The sequence below is a fragment of the Saccopteryx bilineata genome, chromosome 6 (assembly GCF_036850765.1).
Source record: "Saccopteryx bilineata isolate mSacBil1 chromosome 6, mSacBil1_pri_phased_curated, whole genome shotgun sequence".
In the NCBI taxonomy this organism is placed as follows: Eukaryota; Metazoa; Chordata; class Mammalia; order Chiroptera; family Emballonuridae; genus Saccopteryx; species Saccopteryx bilineata.
In genome coordinates, this window is record NC_089495.1 from 73,412,460 (window position 1) to 73,434,464 (window position 22,005).

The 22,005-nt window shown below is 38.6% G+C and overlaps 1 protein-coding gene across 16 annotated transcripts in view; it reads left to right on the plus strand.

Moving 5' to 3' along the window:
- MYCBP2 (MYC binding protein 2) overlaps positions 1–22,005 on the plus strand; it is a 333,902-nt gene that overhangs the window by 202,566 nt on the left and 109,331 nt on the right. For all 16 annotated transcript variants that reach the window (XM_066236389.1, XM_066236395.1, XM_066236388.1 and 13 more), the window contains one exon: positions 13,152–13,296. In XM_066236389.1, coding sequence (XP_066092486.1) covers positions 13,152–13,296 — 145 coding nt within the window. The remainder of the gene's footprint in view (positions 1–13,151; positions 13,297–22,005) is intronic.

Below are 22,005 nucleotides of genomic sequence, written 5' to 3' on the forward strand. Positions count from 1 at the left end.
GTACGATATTGGCTGTGGATGTCATAGATGGCCTATATCATGTTGAGGTATGTTCCCTGTATTCCCATTTTGCTGAGAGTTTAGATCATCAATGTGTGCTAGATTTTATCATATGCTTTTTCTGCTTATATTGATATTATCATGTGATTTTTGTCCCTTTTGTTTATGTGATGAATCACATTGATTGATTAGGGGATATTGTACCAGCCTTGCCTATACAGAATAAGTCCCACTACATCATGATGTATGATTTTTTTCATGTATTGCCTGAATCCGTTTCCTAATATTTTGTTGAGAATTTTAGCATATAAATTCATCAGGAATATTGGCCTATAGTTTTCTTTCTTTGTGTTGTCTTTGCCTGGTTTTGGAATTAGAATTATACTCTCCTCATAAAAGGAGCTTGGAAGTTTTCTCTTTTGAATTTTTTGAAATAGCTTGAAAAAGATAGGAGTTAGTTGTTCTTTGAATGTTTGGTAGAATTGGCCTGTGAAGCTATCTGGCCCAGGGCTTTTGTTTGTTGGGAGTGTTTTGATAACTGTTTGATCTCATTTGTTGTAATTAATCTATTTAGGTTTTATGATTCTTCCGAATTGATTTTTGAAAGATTATATTTTTCAATGAATTTGGCATTTCACCTAAGTAGTCTAATTTTTTGGCATACAGTTCTTCATAGTATTTTTTTTTAATAATTTTATTTTTTTAATGGGGTGACATCAATAAATCAGGATACATATATTCAAAGATAACAAGTCCAGGTTATCTTGTCGTTCAATTATGTTGCATACCCATCACCCAAAGTCAGATTGTCCTCTGTCACCTTCTATCTTGTTTTCTTTGTGCCGCTCACCCTCCCCATTCCCTCTCCCATTCCCTCTCCCATTCCCCCCTCCCCCCCTGTAACCACCACACTCTTATCAATGCCTCTTAGTTTCCCTTTTATGTCCCACCTACGTATGGAATAATGCAGTTCCTGGTTTTTTCTGATTTACTTATTTTGCTTCGTATCATGTTATCAAGATCCCACCATTTTGCTGTAAATGTTCCGATGTCATCATTTCTTATGGCTGAGTAGTATTCCATAGTGTATAAGTGCCACATCTTCTTTATCCAGTCATCTATTGACGGGCTTTTTGGTTGTTTCCATGTCCTGGCCACTGTGAACAATGCTGCAATAAACATGGGGCTGCATGTGTCTTTACGTATCAATGTTTCTGAGTTTTTGGGATATATACCCAGTAGAGGGATTGCTGGGTCATAAGGTAGTTCTATTTTCAGTTTTTTGAGGAACCACCATACTTTCTTCCATAACGGTTGTACTACTTTACATTCCCACCAACAGTGTATGAGGGTTCCTTTTTCTCCACAGCCTCTCCAACATTTGCTATTACCTGTCTTGCTAATAACAGCTAATCGAATAGGTGTGAGGTGGTATCTCATTGCTGTTTTGATTTGCATTTCTCTAATAGCTAAAGAAGATGAGCATCTTTTCATATATCTGTTGGCCATTTGTATTTCTTCCTGGGAGAAGTGTCTATTCATATCCTCTTCCCATTTTTTTATTGGATTGTTTGTTTGTTTGTTGTTGAGTTTTATGAGTTCTTTGTATATTTTGGATATTAGGCCCTTATCTGAGCTGTTGTTTGAAAATATCATTTCCCATTTAGTTGACTTTCTGTTTATTTTGTTATCAGTTTCTCTTGCTGAGCAAAAACTTCTTAGTCTGATATAGTCCCATTCATTAATTTTTGCCTTCACTTCTCTTGCCATTGGAGTCAAATTCATAAAATGCTCTTTAAAACCCAGGTCCATGAGTTGAGTACCTATGTCTTCTTCTATGTACTTAATTGTTTCAGGTCTTATGTTTAGATCTTTGATCCATTTTGAGTTAATTTTAGTACAGGGGGACAAACTGTAGTCCAGTTTCATTCTTTTGCATGTGGCTTTCCAGTTTTCCCAGCACCATTTATTGAAGAGGCTTTCTTTTCTCCATTGTGTGTTGTTGGCCCCTTTATCAAAAATTATTTGACTATATATATGTGGTTTTATTTCTGGACTTTCTATTCTGTTCCATTGGTCTGAGTGTCTATTTTTCTGCCAATACCATGCTGTTTTGATTGTCGTGGCCCTATAATAGAGTTTGAAGTCAGGTATTGTAATGCCCCCAGCTTCATTCTTTTTCTTTAGGATTGCTTTGGCTATTCGGGGTTTTTTATAGTTCCATATAAATCTGATGATTTTTTGCTCTATTTCTTTAAAAAACGTCATTGGAAGTTTGATGGGAATTGCATTAAATTTGTATATTGCTTTGGGTAATATAGCCATCTTGATTATATTTATTCTTCCTAGCCAAGAACAAGGTATATTCTTCCATCTCATTATATCTTTTTCGATTTCCCTTAACAATAGTTTATAGCTTTCATTATATAAGTCCTTTACATTCTTTGTTATGTTTATTCCTAGGTATTTTATTTTTTTTTGTTGCAATCGTGAAGGGGATTATTCTTTTGAGTTCCTTCTCAGTTGTTTCATTGTTGGCATATAGAAAGGCTATTGACTTCTGTATGTTAATTTTGTATCCTGCGACCTCACTATATTGGCTTATTGTTTCTAGTAGTCTTTTTGTGGATTCTTTGGGGTTTTCGATGTATAGGATCATATCATCTGCAAAAAGTGATACCTTTACTTCTTCTTTTCCGATATGGATGCCTTTTATTTCTTTGTCTTGTCTGATTGCTCTGGCTAGAACCTCTAGTACCACATTAAATAAGAGTGGAGAGAGTGGACAACCCTGTCTTGTTCCTGATTTAAGGGGGAAAGCCTTCAGTTTCGTGCCATTTAATATGATGTTAGCTGATGGTTTATCATATATGGCCTTTATCATGTTGAGATATTTTCCTTCTATACCCATTTTGTTGAGAGTCTTAAACATAAAATTGTGTTGTATTTTATCGAAAGCCTTTTCTGCGTCTATTGATAAGATCATGTGGTTTTTATTCTTTGTTTTGTTGATATGGTGTATTACGTTAACCGTTTTTACGTATGTTGAACCATCCTTGAGATTCTGGGATGAATCCCACTTGATCATGATGTATTATTTTTTTAATATGTTGTTGTATTCTATTTGCTAGTATTTTGTTTAGTATTTTAGCATCTGTATTCATTAGAGATATTGGTATATAGTCTTCTTTTTTTGTGCCATCCTTGCCTGGTTTTGGTATGAGGGTTATGTTGGCCTCATAAAATGTGTTTGGAAGTATTGCTTCCTTCTTCAATTTTTTGGAAGACGTTGAGTAGAATAGGAACCAAGTCTTCTTTGAATGTTTGATAAAATTCGCTGGTATAGCCGTCAGGGCCTGGACTTTTATTTTTGGGGAGGTTTTTAATGGTTTTTTCTATTTCTTCTCTACTAATAGGTCTGTTTAGGCTTTCTGCTTCTTCTTGACTCAGTCTAGGAAGGTTGTATTTTTCTAGGAATTTATCCATTTCTTCTAGGTTGTTGAATTTAGTGGCATAAAGTTTTTCATAGTATTCTACAATAATTCTTTGTATATCTACGGTGTCCGTGGTGATTTTTCCTCTTTCAATTTGGATTTTGTTTATATGAGTTCTTTCTCTTTTTTCCTTGGTAAATCTTGCCAAGGGTTTGTCAATTTTGTTGATCTTTTCAAAGAACCAGCTCCTTGTTCTATTAATTTTTTCTATAGTTTTTCTGTTCTCTAATTCTTTTATTTCTGCTCTGATTTTTATTATCTCCTTTCTTTGGCTGGTTTTGGGTTGTCTTTGTTCTTCTTTTTCTAGTTCCTTAAGGTGGGAAGTTAAGTGGTTCACTTGGGCTCTCTCTTGTTTGTTCATATATGCCTGAAGTGATATGAACTTCCCTCTTATCACTGCTTTTGCTGCATCCCATAGATTCTGATATGTCGTATTGTCATTTTCCTTTGTCTTTTGATCTCTGCACTTATTTCTTCTTTGACCCATTCATTTTTTAAAAGTATGTTGTTTAGTTTCCACATTTTTGTGGGATTTTTTTCCTCTTTTTGCAGTTGAATTCTAGTTTCAAGGCTTTATGGTCAGAAAATATGCTTGGTACAACTTCAATTTTTCTGAATTTGCTGATGTTTTTTTTGTGGCCCAACATATGGTCAATTCTTGAGAATGATCCATGTACACTGGAGAAAAATGTATACTCAGTCACTTTGGGATGAAATGTCCTGTAGATGTCTATCATATCCAGGTGCTCTAGTGTTTTCTTTAAGGCCACTATGTCTTTATTGATTCTCTGTTTGGATGACCGATCTAGAGCCGTCAGCGGTGTATTGAGGTGTCCAAGTATGATTGTGTTTTTGTCAGTTTTTGTTTTAAGATCAATAAGTAGCTGTCTTATATATTTTGGTGCTCCTTGGTTTGGTGCATATATATTAAGAATTGTTATTTCTTCTTGATTCAGTGTCCCCTTAGCCATTATGAAATGGCCATTTTTGTCTCTGAGTACTTTTCCTGTCTTGTAGTCAGCATTATCCGATATGAGTATTGCTACACCTGCTTTTTTTTGGATGTTATTTGCTTGGAGTATTGTTTTCCAGCCTTTCACTTTGAATTTGTTTTTATCCTTGTTACTTAGATGAGTTTCCTGTAGGCAGCATACAGTTGGATTTTCTTTTTTAATCCATTCGGCTACTCTGTGCCTTTTTATTGGTGAGTTTAATCCGTTTACATTTAGTGTAATTATTGACACTTGTGAGTTCCCTATTGCCATTTTATATCTTGCTTTCTGTTAGTTTTGTGTCTTGTTTGATCCTTCTCTTTCGTTTTTCTATCTTTTGTTTTTATTTGGTTGTATTCCATACATCTTTCTTCTGTTGCTATCTTTTTTATCTCATGTGCTTCTGTGGTGGTTTTTTCAATGGTGGTTACCTTTGAGTAATGAAAAGGGTCCCTACCCTGTTCATTGTAGCGAACTATTTTGTGAGTACTTTTGCACTCCATCGTCCTTTGCTACTGTTAATCTCCATCTTCTCCCCCTCTTTCTTTTTGTTGTTGTCACAGTTTAAATTTGGTTTTATTGTGTTCTTCTTGGAGCTTTTACTTGTGGCTCTGTTTTTTTTTAATTTTTGTATCTGATTGGAGAACCCCCTTTAGTAATTCCTGGAGTGGGGGTTTTCTGATGATAAATTCCCTCATCTTTTCTGTATCTGTGAATGTTTTTATTTCTCCTTCATATTTGAAGGATAGCTTTGATGGGTATAGTATTCGTGGCTGAAAGTTCCTCTCTTTCAGGACTTTAAATATTGGGGTCCACTCTCTTCTAGCTTGTAGAGTTTCTGCTGAGAAATCTGATGATAATCTAATGGGCCTTCCTTTATATATTGTATTCTTCTTTTCCCTGGCTGCCTTGAGAATTTTTTCCTTGCTGTTGGTTTGTGTCAATTTCATTATGATATGCCTTGGAGTAGGTTTGTTGGGGTTAAGAAAACTCGGAGTTCTGTTTGCTTCTTGAACTTGACGCTTTAGTTCTTTCCACAGGCTTGGGAAGTTCTCATCTATTATTTGTTTGAGTATGTTCTCCATTCCATTTTCTCTCTTTTCTCCCTCTGATATACCTATTATTCTTATGTTATTCTTTTTGATGGAGTCAGATAATTCTTGTAGGGCTATCTCATTTTTTAAATTTTTGAGTCTCTTTCTTCTTCTCTCTGTTGTGCCTCAAGTTGCTTGTCTTCTATTTCACTAATCCTCTCTTCTATCTCACCTGTTCTATTGGCTAAGCTTGTTACTTCGTTTTTCAGCTCGTGAATTGAGTTTTTCATCTCTGTTTGATTTGTTTTTATAGTTTCAATTTCCTTGGACATATATTCTTTGTGTTCATTGAGTTGTTTTCTGAGCTCCCTAAATTGCCTTTCTGTGTTTTCTTGTATATCTCGGAGGATTTTTCGGATTTCTATCTTGAATTCTCTGTCATTTAGCTCCAAGGTTTCCAATATATTAAATTTTTTCTCCATAGATTTTTCCTCATCTAGCTGTGTTACCTCTCTTTCTTTTGTATCTATGATATTCGATTTTCTCTTCCTTAATGGCATCTGAGGGTGGTTTTGTTGATAGTATTAATGAGATTTAATAAAGAATAAAAAGTTAAAAAAAATTAAAAAAAAAAATCGAAGAGTTGTTTTTTTTAAAAAAATTAATAATGAAATAAAGAAAAATAAAATAAAATAAAAATTTTTAAAAAAGGAAATTATTCCCCCCCTCCTTTTTTCCTCTCCTCTGCTCTCCCCTCTTTCTTGAGAAAATCTTGTGGTGAACTGAATTATAACAAACAATGCCTGTGATGGAGGGCCTGAATTGGGGAAAAGTAATAAAGGGGCAAAAAAAAAAAAAAAGCGTGTATGGACCCACAAAAAGCAAATAAGGAAAAAATTTGGTTCAAGAATAAAATGATTTGCTTTTAGGTGTTGGTTGTCTAAGAGTTATGATGAGAGGAATAAGAGGAAAATGGAAAAATGGGGGGACAAATTAAAAAATTACTATTGTATTTAGTGGAACAAGAACTATATAATATGGAGAGCCAGGGATGGGAGCACTGCTAGTGAGTTAAAAAGGTGAAGTAAAAACCCCCCAAAATGCCACAAACATAAGTTTGAGTCCCAGATAATTTGTTTGTTATTGAGGTTTGAATGTGAGGAGATGTAAAGGAGAAAGGAAGAAACTAATATAGAGGGAGAAAAGAAAGAGAGAGAGAGAGAAAAAAAAAGAGGGAACCACTAAAAGAAGAAAAAAGAAAGGAGAGAGAGAGAGAGAGAGTTAAGGGTTTTGGAGTGCAACCCTCATAGAGAGAAAGGAAGAGAAGAGAAAAGATAATGGGAGATGTAACACTTATGGGTAGTCTAGTTCAAGAAGAGGAGAGAGTAAGACCAGCAGAGAGTTAATCGGCCAAATTGGAGGAGGAAAAAAAGTATCAAGAATGAAGATAAGAGAAACAAACGAACAAATATAATAAAATGGGATAGGTTATAAAGTCTGCAGATTATTCTTGATTTTGAGAGGTTATCTTCTTGCTTTTTCTTTTCTCTCCCTCTTCCTGGTCGGTGACTCTGTACCCCGGGTTCTGCCCCTTTGGCACGCTCAGGTAGAGGTTTGCAGTTGATAAGTCTCTATGGCAATGTCATGTATTGTGCTTTAGTCTCTTTGGCAGTCGATGCTCATTAGCATTTATAGGCTCCGACAGTGAGAGAGTCCGTGTTCCTGGAGCCTTTCTCCTAGTCTTTCCTTCCTCAATTAGTAGCCTGATAATCCAGCTATGGGGTTTCTGCTGCCTCTGCCTGAATAGTAAGAGACTCAAAGAGCTGTCAACTCCCCACTCTTTTTCCACTCAGCACAGGGCTCTGGGTAAGGCTCAGTCAGTCAGAGCTGCTAGCATAATCAGGCGGGCTTTCCGCCCACTCAAAGACCTCTGGCTCTGCCACTCTGTCCGGTAACACAGGCAGGCGCCCACTTCCGGGACGCTTGGAGGAAACTCTCACTCACTGTCTGCGACCAGGATATCCGGCCAGCAGTCTCACGCTCTGAGTGAAACCCCCAACCGCAGGGAAAAGTTGCAGCGTTTGAATTGAGTCTCGCTCCATCCCCGTGCGCGGCTTTTGCAAGGCGCTGGAGCGGCCCGAGATTCCGCTTTGGCCCACACAAAGGCCCCTGACTCTGCCCCTCTGTGCGATAACACGGGCGCGCACTGCCGAGGCACTCAGAGGAATCTCTCATTCACTAGCTGCGCACGCAGACCAGGATATGAGGCCGGCTGCGTTTCCCTCTGAGTGAAACTCCCTCCAGCATGGAAAATCTCCACCGTTGGAATTAGTTCTCGCTCCCTCCTGTGCACAGCTTTCCCAGGGCGCTGGGGCTGCCCAGAGACTCTGCCCTCGGCCCACAGAAAGGCCTCTGACCCTGCCTCTCCGTGGGGCAACACGGGCACCCACCCCTGGGGTCTAGGAAGAAATCTCTCGCCCACTAACTACTGCTTGCACGCCGACCAGGAGACTGGGTAAAATGGCCGCTCCACTTGTCTTTCTTCGTTTGGGTTTGGCACGAGTGTTAGCTTGTATTGCCCGAGTTGCCACAGGATCAGTTTTTCCTCGGCTTGGATCTCCGTGCCACAGCCTGGTTCGGCCGTTTGTGCCGCGGCTTGGATCTATTCACCCCCTTTGCCCGCCTCAGTTTCTATATTCACAGTTACCAGAGAAAGCCGCCCTGTTTAGGTTAGTGAGGAAGGCGGAGCATTTCTTACTCCCTATTTCCTTCAGGGTTTGGTTATATATTTAGCCAATTTTTCACTCAACCATACCTTTGGGTGTATTGCGAAGCATCTGGAGGCTCCAGGTATAGGTTTTTCTGTTTCTGGTTGAAGATCTTGTTGAGTTTTGGGGGAGATTTATCGGTATCGCTTCCTACCCCGCCATTACTCTGATGTCATCTCCCCCATAGTATTTTTTTTTACAATCCTTTGTATTTCTGCTGTGACAGTTGTTACTTCTCCACTCTCTAATTTTGTATTTATTTGAGTCCTCTCTTTTTCTTGGTGAGTCTGGCTAACGTTTCATCGATCTCATTTACCTTTTCAAAGAACCAGCTCTTGGTTTCATTGATCTTCTGTATTTTTTTTTAGTCTATATGTCATTTATTTCCACTCTGATGTTTAGTATTTCCTTCCTTTTGCTTGCTGTTCTTTGTCTAGTTCTTTTAGTTGCAGGGTTAAGTTGTTTATTAGAGCTTTTTCTAGCTTCTTAAGGTACGCTTGTAATGCTATGAACTTCCCTCTCAGGACTGCTTTTGCTGTGTCCCATAGTTTTTGAGTTGTTGTATGCTCATTTTCATTTGTTTCAAGGAAATTTTTTATTTCTTTCTTGGTTTCATTGTTGACCCATTTGTTATTTAATAATATGTTGTTTACTTTCCAAGTGTTTGAGTGTTTTTTAGTTTTTCTATTGTAGTTGATTTCTAGTTTTTATGCTATTGTGGTCTGAAAAGATGCTTGATATGATTTCAGTCTCCTTAAATTTGTTGAGACTTGTTTTATGCCCTAATAGGTGGTCTATCCTAGAGAATGTACCATGAGCACTTAAAAGGAATGTATATTCTGTTGCTTTAGGGTGAAAGGTTCTGAAGATACCTATGAAATCCAGTTGATCTAGTGTGTCCTTTAAGGCTGCTGTTTCTTTGTTAATATTCTGTCTTGAGGATCTATCCAGTGATGTTATTGGGGTATTGAAATTCCTTACTATTATAGTATTGCTGTTGATCACGCCCTTTATGTCCATCAAAGTCTGCTTTATATATTTAGGTGCTCCTATATTAGGTGCATAGATATTTATAATGGTTATCTCTTCCTGTTAGATTGCTCCTTTTATCATTATGTAGTGACTTTCTTTATGTCTTACTATAGTCTTTGTTTTAAAGTCTATTTTGTCAGATATAAGTATTTCTACCTCAGCTTTTTTTTCATTTTCATTTGCATGACATATTTTTTTCCATCCTTTTACTTTCAGTCTATGTGTCTGTTTTGTTTTAAGATGGGTCTCTTGTAGACAGCATATGTATGGGTCCTATTTTCTTATCCATTCAGCTAACCTATGTCTTTTGATTGGAGCATTTAATTCATTTACATTTAAGGTTATTATTGATATGTAGTTGTAAATTGTCTTTTTTTCGTTAAATCTATATTCCTTTTTTACTAGATTTTTCCCCCCACTTTGTTTTGTCTACACAGACCCCTTAATATTTCTTGCATCATTGGTTTGGTTGTGATGAATTTCTTGAATGTTTATTTTTTTTGTCTGGGTATCTTTTTATTTCTCTTTCAATTTTAAACGATAGCCTTGCTAGATAAAGAAGTCTTGGTTGTAGGTTCTTGTTCTGCATTACTTTGAATATTTCTTACCATTCCCTTCTGGCCTCAAGTGTTTCTGTTGAAAAGTTGGATGTCATCCTTATGGGGGTTTCTTTTGTAGGTGATTGACTGTTTTTCTCTTGCAGTTTTAGTATTCTTTCTTTATCTTTTAGCTTTGGTATTTTGATTTGATGTGTCTTGATGTGGGTCTCTTTGGGTTCTTTTTTAATGGGGTTCTCTCTGCTTTTTGAATCTGTGTGACTCTTTCCTACATCAATGTAGGGAAATTTTCAGCTATAATTTCTTCAATCGGGTTCTCTATCCCTTGTTCTTTCTCTTCTCCTTCAGGAATCCCTATTATGTGGATATTGTTTCTCTTTATGTTGTCCCTTAGCTTTCTTAGAGTTTCCTCAGACCTTTTTGATCCTCTTTTCTTTTTGCTGTTCTGCTTCCATGCTTTTGCTTATCTTGTCCTCTAAGTTGCTGATTCAATTCTGTGCTTCATCCAGCCTGCTTTTAATTTTTTCTAGTGTAGTCTTCATTTTTGATATTGTTATTTCTGTCTGATTTTTTTTATAATTTCAATGTCCTTTTTGATACTTGCTATCTTTTTGTTTAGGTGCTTACTTTGTCCATCTATTGTTGCTCTAAGATCCTTGAGCAATAATGATCCCAACAATCATTCTAAACTCTGCATGCAGTATCTTCATTTCAATTTCATTCAGTTATTTTTCTGGGTATTTCTCTTGTTGATTCATTTGAATTGCACTTCTCTGTCTTCCCATTTTGTCTTTTTATAAACTTGATACCACTCTAACTATGGTTGTTAGGTCTTGAGCTGATGCTCTTCATATCAGGCTGCTAGATGTACCAACCCTGGACCTCCCTGGTCGGAACTGGGCGCAGACCAGTGTGATTCACTGCTTTTTACTAGCCCTTAGGAAACTTCTTGGAGCTACAAGCGATCCAGAATGTGTGGCTGCTTCTGCTGGGCCCTGATGCCTTTGTGAATATCAGTTGCACTCCTAGGCTGGCTTTTGTTTACGCTTGGCCAGTGTGTGTGGTATCTCTATTACTGAAGTGAGGTCTTTCCGCCGGCCCCCCTCTTCCGCCTCCTCAGGCACTCAGGCACGAGCACGGCTCGCCGGGCCACACCTAGGGCTGCTCTGAGGGCATGTGGGTCTCCTTGCCTCACTGGGCTGTTCCTCCCGTGGGAAGGGGCTGTTTCTCCTGGTTCCACCCTCACAGGAGTGCAGGACGCCCCCCTCTCTGCAGCGCAGGCCGCCAGGCTTCACCCTTCACAAATGCGCTAGCTGCCTCTCTGGGTTCCGCACCCTGAGAGCATGCAGGACACCTTTCCGGGCTCTGCTCCTCCCTGTGGGCGGGGGACTGCCTGCTTCTGCCCCCCACTCGTGCACGGCACCTCTCGTCAGGCTCCACCCACCGCAGGCATGCGGGATGCCTCACCCTGCTGGGATCTGCCTGGCCACGCAGGGTCTGCCCTCGCTGGCCTGTGGCTGGCCCCTTCAGGCTTTGCCCCTTGTTATTGGTGTGCAGGCTGCCTTGCTGGACTCTGCCCCCAATGCCCATGTGGGCCAAGCACCCCAGCCACGGCTGCAGTCGGGCTCTCCTACTCTTTGGAGGGTACTCAGCAGGTTGGGGGTCCTGTAGCCCTGACCTCAGCACTCAAATTCTGTGTCCCTGATTTGTCCCCTGCTTCTAAGTGTCTCTGCACTGACTGAAGCAGGAGAGCCTCTGGTGGGTTGGGTACTTGATTCTCTTTGTGGCTTGGTTCTCCCAGGAAGAATGGGCACTTTAGGTTTGGGGAGCGACCCAGTACAGGGATCAGGGTTGCTGTCACCCACAATCTCTCCCTGTGCCCCTGAGACTACACTCTTCTCTTGCTACTCCAGTCCTCTCGGCTCTCCCCACTCCCTGAGCCCCGGGTAAGTGGCTGTGAATGAGGTTTTCTGCATGGTCCCTTCAAGACAGCCTGGGTCTGAGAGTTCTGTCTCCCTCTCGCATACAGTAACCCAGCTCTTCTTTTAGCTAACCACTGTCTGTATGCCTATAATTGTCTCTGGGGCTCTGGTTCTAGGGCTGGGGCTCCACAACTCTCCAGGAAACTGCCCCCCCCACCCAGCCATTAGAGACTCTGCAGGCTGCCGCTCACTCCTGGGAGCCAGGCAGCCCTTTCTGTGTCTCCGCCTTTCCTACCAGCTCAGTGTGATTCCTCGGTGATCCTTGGTTATTGATTCTCTTAGTTTGGTCCAAAGTTGGTTTTTCAAGATGATTATTTCTATGTTAAGTTGTAATCCACTTTGATTCTGGGAGGTGGGAGTTGTGACATTCACCTACTTCATCATCATTTTTCCTATTGTTATTCTTTTAACTTTAAAAATACAGAGATTACTTTTTAGTTTTTAAAAACCAAAATGATGATAGGAGAAGAATCGAATATATTTTAAGTCAGCCTTACTACTGTGTTTATGGACAGATTTACACATGACAGTATTATTTATTACTCATATCACAGGATAGCTTCATTGTTGATCGTGAAATGACTTCATGGATAGCTTTCACAAAGTATAGAAAATTGGCAAAATGGATGTGGAAGGGGATGTAATGAGGGAAGATAGTTGAGAAATTGTGTAAGGAGGTGGACAGTATACATGTTTTACTGAGCTGCTCTCGTAAGCAGAATTCCATTTCTGTCCCTTTTACAGAGTAGTTGCTCTTTCTCTGGTTATTAAGCTGGCAAGTTAAGGCAAACCTTCCTCAGTAAGAATGAGTGTACTTGATACTTCAAATTATACTCAACCTAAATTCATTTCCTTGATTATCTTAAATCAACCATAGCTGAAATTTCAAATTTTTGTATTTTAAAATTTGTTTGTAAACTCAGAAATCTTAGGTGCTTTGGTGTATATATTTTTAAGATTTTATTTATTCATTTTAGAGAGGAGAGAGAGAGAAAAAGAAAGGCTGATGGGGGAAGTAGTAAGCATCAATTTATAGGTTGCTTTTCATACGTGCCTTGACCAGTCAAGCCTGGCATTTTGAATCGGTGACATCAGTGCTTTGGCATATTTTTAATGAATTTTTTCATTAACAATTTCCAAGGAAGAAATTTATTATGATTATCACTGAATCAGAAATGAAGATGTTATTGTTGGCATTTTGATACATTTTATTCATTTGGCTTAATCTCATGTTAATCATTAAAGATATTCATGAATTTATTGTTTCCTTGTTTTGTTTTGTTTATTGCTAGGTGGCTTCAGCCAGATTCCTATGCTGATCCTCAGAAGACATCTTTGATCCTGAATAAAGATGATATTCGTTGTGGTTGGCCTACCACCATAACTGTTCAAACAAAAGACCAGTATGGTGATGTGGTACATGTTCCCAATATGAAGGTAATTATATCAAAGTTAAAATAGTAGACATCTATTAGTTACTATTGTAACTAATAATATATTTATTTCCTTTTTATATCATTTTTACTTTTTGGTTATAGTTGACATACATTGTTATATTAATTTCAGGTATACACCCCAGTGATTAGACATTATGTAACTTACTAAGTGATCATCCCGATAAATTTTGCACCCATCTAACAACATATATAGTTATTAGAATATTATGGATTATATTTTAATGCTGTTTTTACATCCCCATTGGCCATTCTGTAACAACCATTTCTACTTAATCCCTCCAGTTTTTTCACCCATCTCTCCAATCCCCCATTCCATCTGGCAGCTGTCAAAATGTTCTCTATATCCATGAGTCTTGCTTGTTCTGCTTGTTTATTTATTTAGATTCAGTTGTTGTTAGATATGTATTTATTGACATTTTATTGTTTATATTTTTTATCTTCTTCTTAAGAAAAACCCTTTAACATTTTATATAATACAATATGGTGGTGATGAACTCCTTCAGTGTTTTCTAGTCTGGGAAACTCTTTATCCTTCAATTCTAAATGATAGCTTTGCTGGGTAAAGTAATCTTGGTTAGAGGTCTGTCATTTTTATCACATTGAATGTTTCTTGCCAATCCCTTCTCACCTGCAAAGTTTGTGTTGAGAAATCAGCTGACAGTCTTATTAAAGTAACTGACTGCTTTTCTCTTGCTGCTTTTAAGATTATCCCTTTGTCTTAACTTTTTGCATTTTAATTATGATGTGTCTCGGTGTGTTCTTCTTTGGATTCATCTTGTTTGACAGTCTCTCTACTTCCTGGACTTGTATCTGTTTCCTTTATCAAGTTAGGGAAGTTTTCAGTCATTATTTTTTCAAATAGGTTTTCAATTTCTTGCTCTTTTCTCCTTCCAGCACCCCTATGATCTAAGTGTTGTTCCAGAGGCTCTTTATACTATCATCATTCTTTTTTTTATTCATTGTTCTTTTCTGAAATTCTTTTATACTGCTGAGGTTCTCACTAAGTTCATTGAGCATCCTTATAACCAATGTTATGAAATCTGTCTCCTCATTTTGGTTGCCTACCTGTGTTTGTTTCTATGTAGTAGGTAGAGCTATCATCATTTTATTTTTATTTTTATTTTCTGATATTTTTCTTTACTGTTGAGGTTCTCACTAAGTTCATTCAGCATCCTTATAATCAGTGTTTTGAATGTCTCCTTATTTTGGTTTCCTACCTGTGTTTGTTTCTGTGCATTATGTAGAGACCTCTCCTAGGCTGGGTGAAGTGGCTTAATGTAGTAGGTGTGCTGTAGGGTCCAGTGGCACAGGCTCCTCCATCACCAAAGCTGGACACTTGATATGTGTGCCCCTCTAACACCACCTGTGTGAGCTTGTAATTGAACCTTCATTGCTTTTGGCACATCAGTGGGAGAGATTTTCGCCTAAGCCAATTAGCTGGAAGACCTGGCTGTGAACACAGACCACTGATATCATACCACTGTGGAGTTTCAGTTGTGCAGGGGCCCATCCCACAGAGAGCAGGATTTATTTCACGGGGCTCTGCTGTCCACTAAGTTCATCCCTTAAGAGTGTCACTTGTAGAAATGATTAGGTGGTATTTCTACCTGATGTGAAGCTGTGCAATGAGTGCACTGTCTCTGGGTCCTCCCAGGGTATGCAGGCCAAAGTCAGCCACTTCCTGTTTTCTGCTCAGGGCCACCCACCATGAGCTGCAAAACAGTCTGCATCAGGATTTACTTAATGCTGGGCTTAGAAGTGTCCAGCCAAGACTAAGCTTTGAACCAAGAATGGCTACTTCTAGTGCAGGGCCTGGGGCACATAGTGAGATGCATGGGATGTGATGAGGCCAGATGCTGCTTGAGTCATTTTTCGGAAAGTGAAGTGTGAGCCAAGACAGGCCATTCATATAGAAAGTCCACTAGAAACAGCTTGGGTGGGCCCCATAAGTGGTAAAAGTTTTGAAATGGCATGTGTCTAGTGTTCATTTGCAGTACCTTCTTTACATGTATGTAATGGAGGAGGCCGAAAATTGTTCAAATTACTTGTTTATATTATTCGTATTTAATTTCCAAGTTACATATTTTTTTGTTTTTTTTACATTTTGCTAGGTAATACCATAACACAAAAGGAAGATAGAGTGTCCGTGTAAAGAACATTAAGCGTATAAAGGGAAGTCCATTAATACATAGTGATATAAGAAATCAATAAAAGAATAACTTGAAAAATTTTGTATAGCCTGTCCAGGCAGTGGCGCAGTGGATAGAGCATCGGACTGGGATGCGATAGACCCAGGTTCGAGACCCCGAGATCACTAGCTTGAGCATGGGCTCATCTGGTTTGAGCAAAGCTCACCAGCTTGGACCCAAGGTCACTGGCTCGAGCAAGGGGTTACTCAGTCTGCTGAAGGCCTGCATACAAGGCACATATGAGAAAGCAATTAATGAACAACTAAGGTGTCGCAACGAAAAACTGATGATTGATACTTCTCATCTCTCTTCGTTCCTGTCTATCTGTCCCTGTCTGTCCCTCTCTCTGACTCTCTCTCTCTCTCTGTCCCTCTAAAAAAAAAAATTTGTATATATATTTTTAAAAACTCAATTATATTCTGTACCAAAAAGAAAATATAATGATGATACTTATTAAATAAACTCTAAATGAATTTGAAATGTAAAAGAGTGAAAAATGGAAATTATCATGTACTATACTGATAAATATAGTTCTTTGGATACCTTTTCTCTGAGACATTGATAAAGACATTTAGAACATATTGTAATGTATGAACTTAAGCCCTTTGTGATATAATTTATTAACGTAAGGATATTATTTGAAACTTTTATTATATTTCTGAAAAAATTAATAATGAATGAAAATGTGTGTAGGCACTCCCCAACTGCCCCCACACCTCAAAATTATATTACAAAGTGATTTGATTGTTTGGAGCTTAGAATATTTTATTCCACAAAATTCCTTCTAATTACAGAGCACTAAATTTTGCTTCTATATTACTGTTAGTATAACTATTGCAACTACTTGGAACATTCTTTGATTTATTCCATAAGAAAGCACAGTGCCATTGGAACCTTTCACCTGATGTGTTAAGACCAGTAAATAAAACTGTATGTGAAAGTATTTGAACCTGATACTAAACAAAAACCAGGCTTTACCAGTGGCTATCAAAGTTTTGACAATGACTCACATTATAAGGATTTGCATCATCACCCAAACATACATACAGAGGGTAAAATAGTACATAATTTAAATTATATACAATATATACAATGCATATGAGTACAGTATGCTCCATTATGCTATTTTCTCTTAGATTTTACTTTTTTAAGATCATGCCCCATCTGGGTGTTCATATGTCCACTATGAATTACTCTAATGGAATGCAAAAAGCAAAGTATAAAAAAAATAGAGATTAAAGTAATCCTGATAGTGACCAAAAATACTCTGAGGAAAGGATTTTTATCAAAATACACTACCTGGAACTCAAGGCTGCTGTTCCCACCTGCCTGGTAAGAGTGCCCGCAAGCTTGGTATATAGCTTTAGTTTAGGAGGCAACAAATGCATCCCAGAGGTGTGATCTCAGGCAAACCATTCAAACTCTTTTGAGTCTGTTTCTAATAATAGAGTGAGCAGATAATGAGGTAAAAATCTGATAAAAGGGAGAGCGGCAAGATGGTGATGGAGTATCTGGACATTGCAACTCCCGCCTCCCAGAACCAAAGTGGATTACAACTTAATTTTAAGAACAATCATCTTGAAAAACCAACTTTGGACTAAACTAAGAGGATTCTATAACCAAGGACCACTGAAGAAACCACACTGAGACTGATAGGAAAGGTGGAGATGCAGAAAGGGCTGCCCTACTCCCAGGAGTGAGTGGCGGCCCAGAGGGACTCTTGTGGCATGGTGGGATGCCCAGAGACTTGTGGGTCCTCAGCCCCAGGCCCAGAGCCCCAGACTAGAGCACCAGAGCCTAGCAGAGGCATATGAACAGTATTTAGCTGAGAAAAGAGCCAGGATACTGTTTGTGAGAAAGAGTCAGAACTCTCAGACCCAGGTTCCGTCTTAAAGGGACTACGCAGAAAACCTCATTCACAGCCACTTACCCGGATCTCTGGGAGCGGGGAGCGCTGAAAGGACTGTAGTTGCCAGAGAAGAGTGTAATCTCAGAGGCACAGGGAGAACCACTTTGAGGTTAAGCCACCCTAACCCCTGGGCTCAGTCACTCCCCAAATCTAAAGTGACCGTTTTCCTAGGAGCAGCAACACCAGCAAAGGGAAGAAATTGCCCCACCCACCAGAGGCTCTCCTGCTCCAGTCAGAGCAAAGAGACCCTTAAAAGCAGGGGGCACACCAGGGACACAGGTAGTGAGTGCTGAGGTCTGAGCTACACCGCCCTTCCACACTGCTGAGTACTCCTGGAGGCTGAGGTGTTTGCAGCGGCGGGGGTTAGGGGTAGGGACAGAGTACATGTGCAAGCCTGCAAGCAGCGGCAGCCAGAGCACGCATGTGCACAGGCCCACTCACAATGGCTGCAGTGGCAGGCCAGCACCAGCAGCGCCCAAGCCTGAATGCCCAAGGTGGCAGCAGCGGTGGTGGCAGGCTGACGTACAGACCACACATAGGGAACACAGAGGCCACACCCAGTGGACCCTTGTGGCCATACCCTTCTGAGGGCTGAAAAAGAAGAAAAAAATAAAAGAGAAAAAAAGAAAAATAGTGTAGATAGAATGACACCTGAGGCTAAGGGGAAAGCCACATTCAATACTGTACCCAATATCTGAATTACAATACTGAGCCCAACAAGTAGCCAGCGATAAGAGGTGGCAGAAAGCAGATCTCAAGAACCTGAACTTTTAAACAAACTTCACCTAGGCCAAGAGTAGATAAAAGGTAGCCTAGTAATGCAGCTGATATATACGAAACCTGGGCCCAGCAGAGACAAACACAAGATCTGAATTGGAAGTGACCCACACTGATCTGCACCAGGCTTCAGCCAGGAGGGTTCAGGGTGGGGAAATCCAGCAGGCAGATACAGTGAGCATCAGTTTAGGACCTAACAACCCTGATTAGAGCGGTATCTTAAGGAAGGGCTCCTCACAACTGACCCAGCTAAGACATAGAAAACACCAATACAAATAGCAAAAAGAACAGTGACAGCAGAAAAGTAGCCCACAGCAGATTATAAACAACAGCTGATGTCAACCCAAGAAAATACAGAAATGACACAACTTGAAATTGGAGGCAGACAATACCAACTCTAGAATCAGCTAGATACAAAGACAACATACCCAAAGGAATCTATACACCGACAAAATGGGAAAACAGAGAAATGCAATCCAAATAAATCAACAAGAGAAATGCCCAGTAAAAGAACTGGATGAAATGGAAATGACCAAATTACCAGATGCAGAATTTAGAATAATGATTGGTAGGATGCTCAAAGATTTTAGAGCAACAATGGATGGTCATTATGAGCACCTAAATAAAGAGATAGCAAGCATCAAAAAGGACATTGAAATCATAGAAAGAACTAGTCAGAAGTGACAAATACAGTGTCAGAAATGAAGACTACACTAGAAGGAATTAAAATAGGGTGAATGAAGCAGAGGATCGAATCAGCAATCTAGAGAACAAGATAAATAGAAGCGGAGCAGCAAAAAGAAAAGAGGATCAAAATGTCTGAGGAAACTCTTTTTTTTTAATTTAATTTAATTTTATTTTTGTAATGGGGAGATATCAATAAATCAGGATACATATATTCAAAGATAACATGTCCAGGTTATCTTGTCATTCAATTATGTTGCATACCCATTACCCAAAGTCAGATTGTCCTCTGTCACTTTCTATCTAGTTTCCTTTGTGCCCCTCCCCCTTTTCCTCTCCCTCTCCCCCCTCCCTCCATAACCACCACACTCTTATCAATGTCTCTTAGTCTCACTTTTATGTCCCACCTACGTATGGAATAATACAGTTCCTGGTTTTTTCTGATTTACTTATTTCACTTCGTATAATGTTATCAAGATCCCACCATTTTGCTGTAAATGATCCAATGTCATCATTTCTTATGGCTGAGTAGTATTCCATAGTGTATATGTGCCACATCTTCTTTATCCAGTCATCTATTGATGGGATTTTTGGTTGTTTCCATGTCCTTGCCACTGTGAATAATGCTGTAATGAACATGGGGCTGCATGTGTCTTTACGTATTAATGTTTCTGAGTTTTTGGGATATATACCCAGTAGAGGGATTGCTGGGTCATAAGGTAGTTCTATTTTCAGTTTTTTGAGGAACCACCATACTTTCTTCCATAATGGTTGCACTACTTTACATTCGCACCAACAGTGTATGAGGGTTCCTTTTGCTCCACAGCCTCTCCAACATTTGCTATTACCTGTCTTGTTAATAATAGCTAATCTAACAAGTGTGAGGTGGTATCTCATTGCAGTTTTAACTTGCATTTCTTTAATAACTAAAGAAGATGAGCAACTTATCATATATCTGTTGGTCATTTATATTTCTTCCTGGGAGAAGTGTCTGTTCATGTCCTCTTCCCATTTTTTTATTGGATTGTTCGTTTGCTGTTGAGTTTTATGAGTTCTTTGTATATTTTGGATATTAGGCCCTTATCTGAGCTGTTGTTTGAAAATATCATTTCCCATTTAGTTGGCTATCCGTTTATTTTGTTATCAGTTTCTCTTGCTGAGCAAAAACTTCTTAGTCTGATATAGTCCCATTCATTTATTTTTGCCTTCACTTCTCTTGCCTTTGGAGTCAAATTCATAAAATGCTCTTTAAAACCCAGGTCCATGAGTTTACTACCTATGTCGTCTTCTATGTATTTTATTGTTTCAGGTTTTATGTTTAGATATTTGATCCATTTTGAGTAAATTTTAGTACAGGGGGACAAACTGTAGTCCAGTTTCATTCTTTTGCATGTGGCTTTCCAGTTTTCCCAGCACCATTTATTGAAGAGGCTTTCTTTTCTCCATTGTGTGTTGTTGGCCCCTTGATCAAAAATTATTTGACTATATATATGAGGTTTTATTTCTGGACTTTCTATTCTGTTCCATTGGTCTGAGTGTCTATTTTTCTGCCAATACCATGCTGTTTTGATTGTCGTGGCCCTATAATAGAGTTTGAAGTCAGGTATTGTAATGCCCCCAGCTTCATTCTTTTTCTTTAGGATTGCTTTGGCTATTCGGGGTTTTTTATAGTTCCATATAAATCTGATGATTTTTTGCTCCATTTCTTTAAAAAATGTCATAGTAATTTTGATGGGAATTGCATTAAATTTGTATATTGCTTTGGGTAATATGGCCATCTTGATTATATTTTTTCTTCCTAACCAAGAACAAGGAATATTCTTCCATCTCATTATATCTTTTTCAATTTCCCTTAACAATGGTTTATAGTTATCATTATATAAGTCCTTTACATTCTTTATTACGTTTATTCCTAGGTATTTTATTTTTTTTGTTGCAATCGTGAAGGGGATTCTTCTTTTGAGTTCGTTCTCAGTTGTTTCATTGTTGGCATATAGAAAGGCTATTGACTTCTGTATGTTAATTTTGTATCCTGCGACCTTACTGTATTGGCTTATTGTTTCTAGTAGTCTTTTTGTGGATTCTCTGGGGTTTTCGATGTATAGGATCATATCATCTGCAAAAAGTGATACCTTTACTTCTTCTTTTCCGATATGGATGCCTTTTATTTCGTTGTGTTGTCTGATTGCTCTGGCTAGAACCTCTAGTACCACATTAAGTAAGAGTGGAGAAAGTGGACAACCCTATCTTGTTCCTGATTTAAGGGGGAAAGCCTTCAGTTTAGTGCCATTTAATATGATGTTAGCTGATGGTTTATCATATATGGCCTTTATCATGTTGAGATATTTTCCTTCTATACCCATTTTGTTGAGAGTCTTAAACATAAAATTGTGTTGTATTTTATCAAAAGCCTTTTCTGAGTCTATTGATAAGATCATGTGGTTTTTGTTCTTTGTTTTGTTGATATGGTGTATTACATTAACCGTTTTACTTATGTTGAACCATCCTTGAGATTCTGGGATGAATCCCAGTTGATCATGATGTATTTTTTTTAATATGTTGTTGTTTTCGATTTGCTAGTATTTTGTTTAGTATTTTAGCATCTGTATTCATTAGAGATATTGGTCTGTAGTTTTCTTTTTTTGTGCCATCCTTGCCTGGTTTTGGTATGAGGGTTATGTTGGCCTCATAAAATGTGTTTGGAAGTATTGCTTCTTCTTCAATTTTTTGGAAGACGTTGAGTAGAATAGGAACCAAGTCTTCTTTGAATGTTTGATAAAATTCGCTGGTATAGCCGTCAGGGCCTGGACTTTTATTTTTGGGGAGGTTTTTAATAGATTTTTCTATTTCTTCTCTACTAATAGGTCTGTTTAGGCTTTCTGCTTCTTGACTCAGTCTAGGAAGGTTGTATTGTTCTAGGAATTTATCCATTTCTTCTAGGTTGTTGAATTTAGTGGCATAAAGTTTTTCATAGTATTTTACAATAATTTTTTGTATATCTATGATGTCCGTGGTGATTTCTCCTCTTTCATTTTGTATTTTGTTTATATGAGTTCTTTCTCTTTTTTCCTTGGTAAGTCTTGCCAAGGGTTTGTCAATTTTCTTGATCTTTTCAAAGAACCAGCTCCTC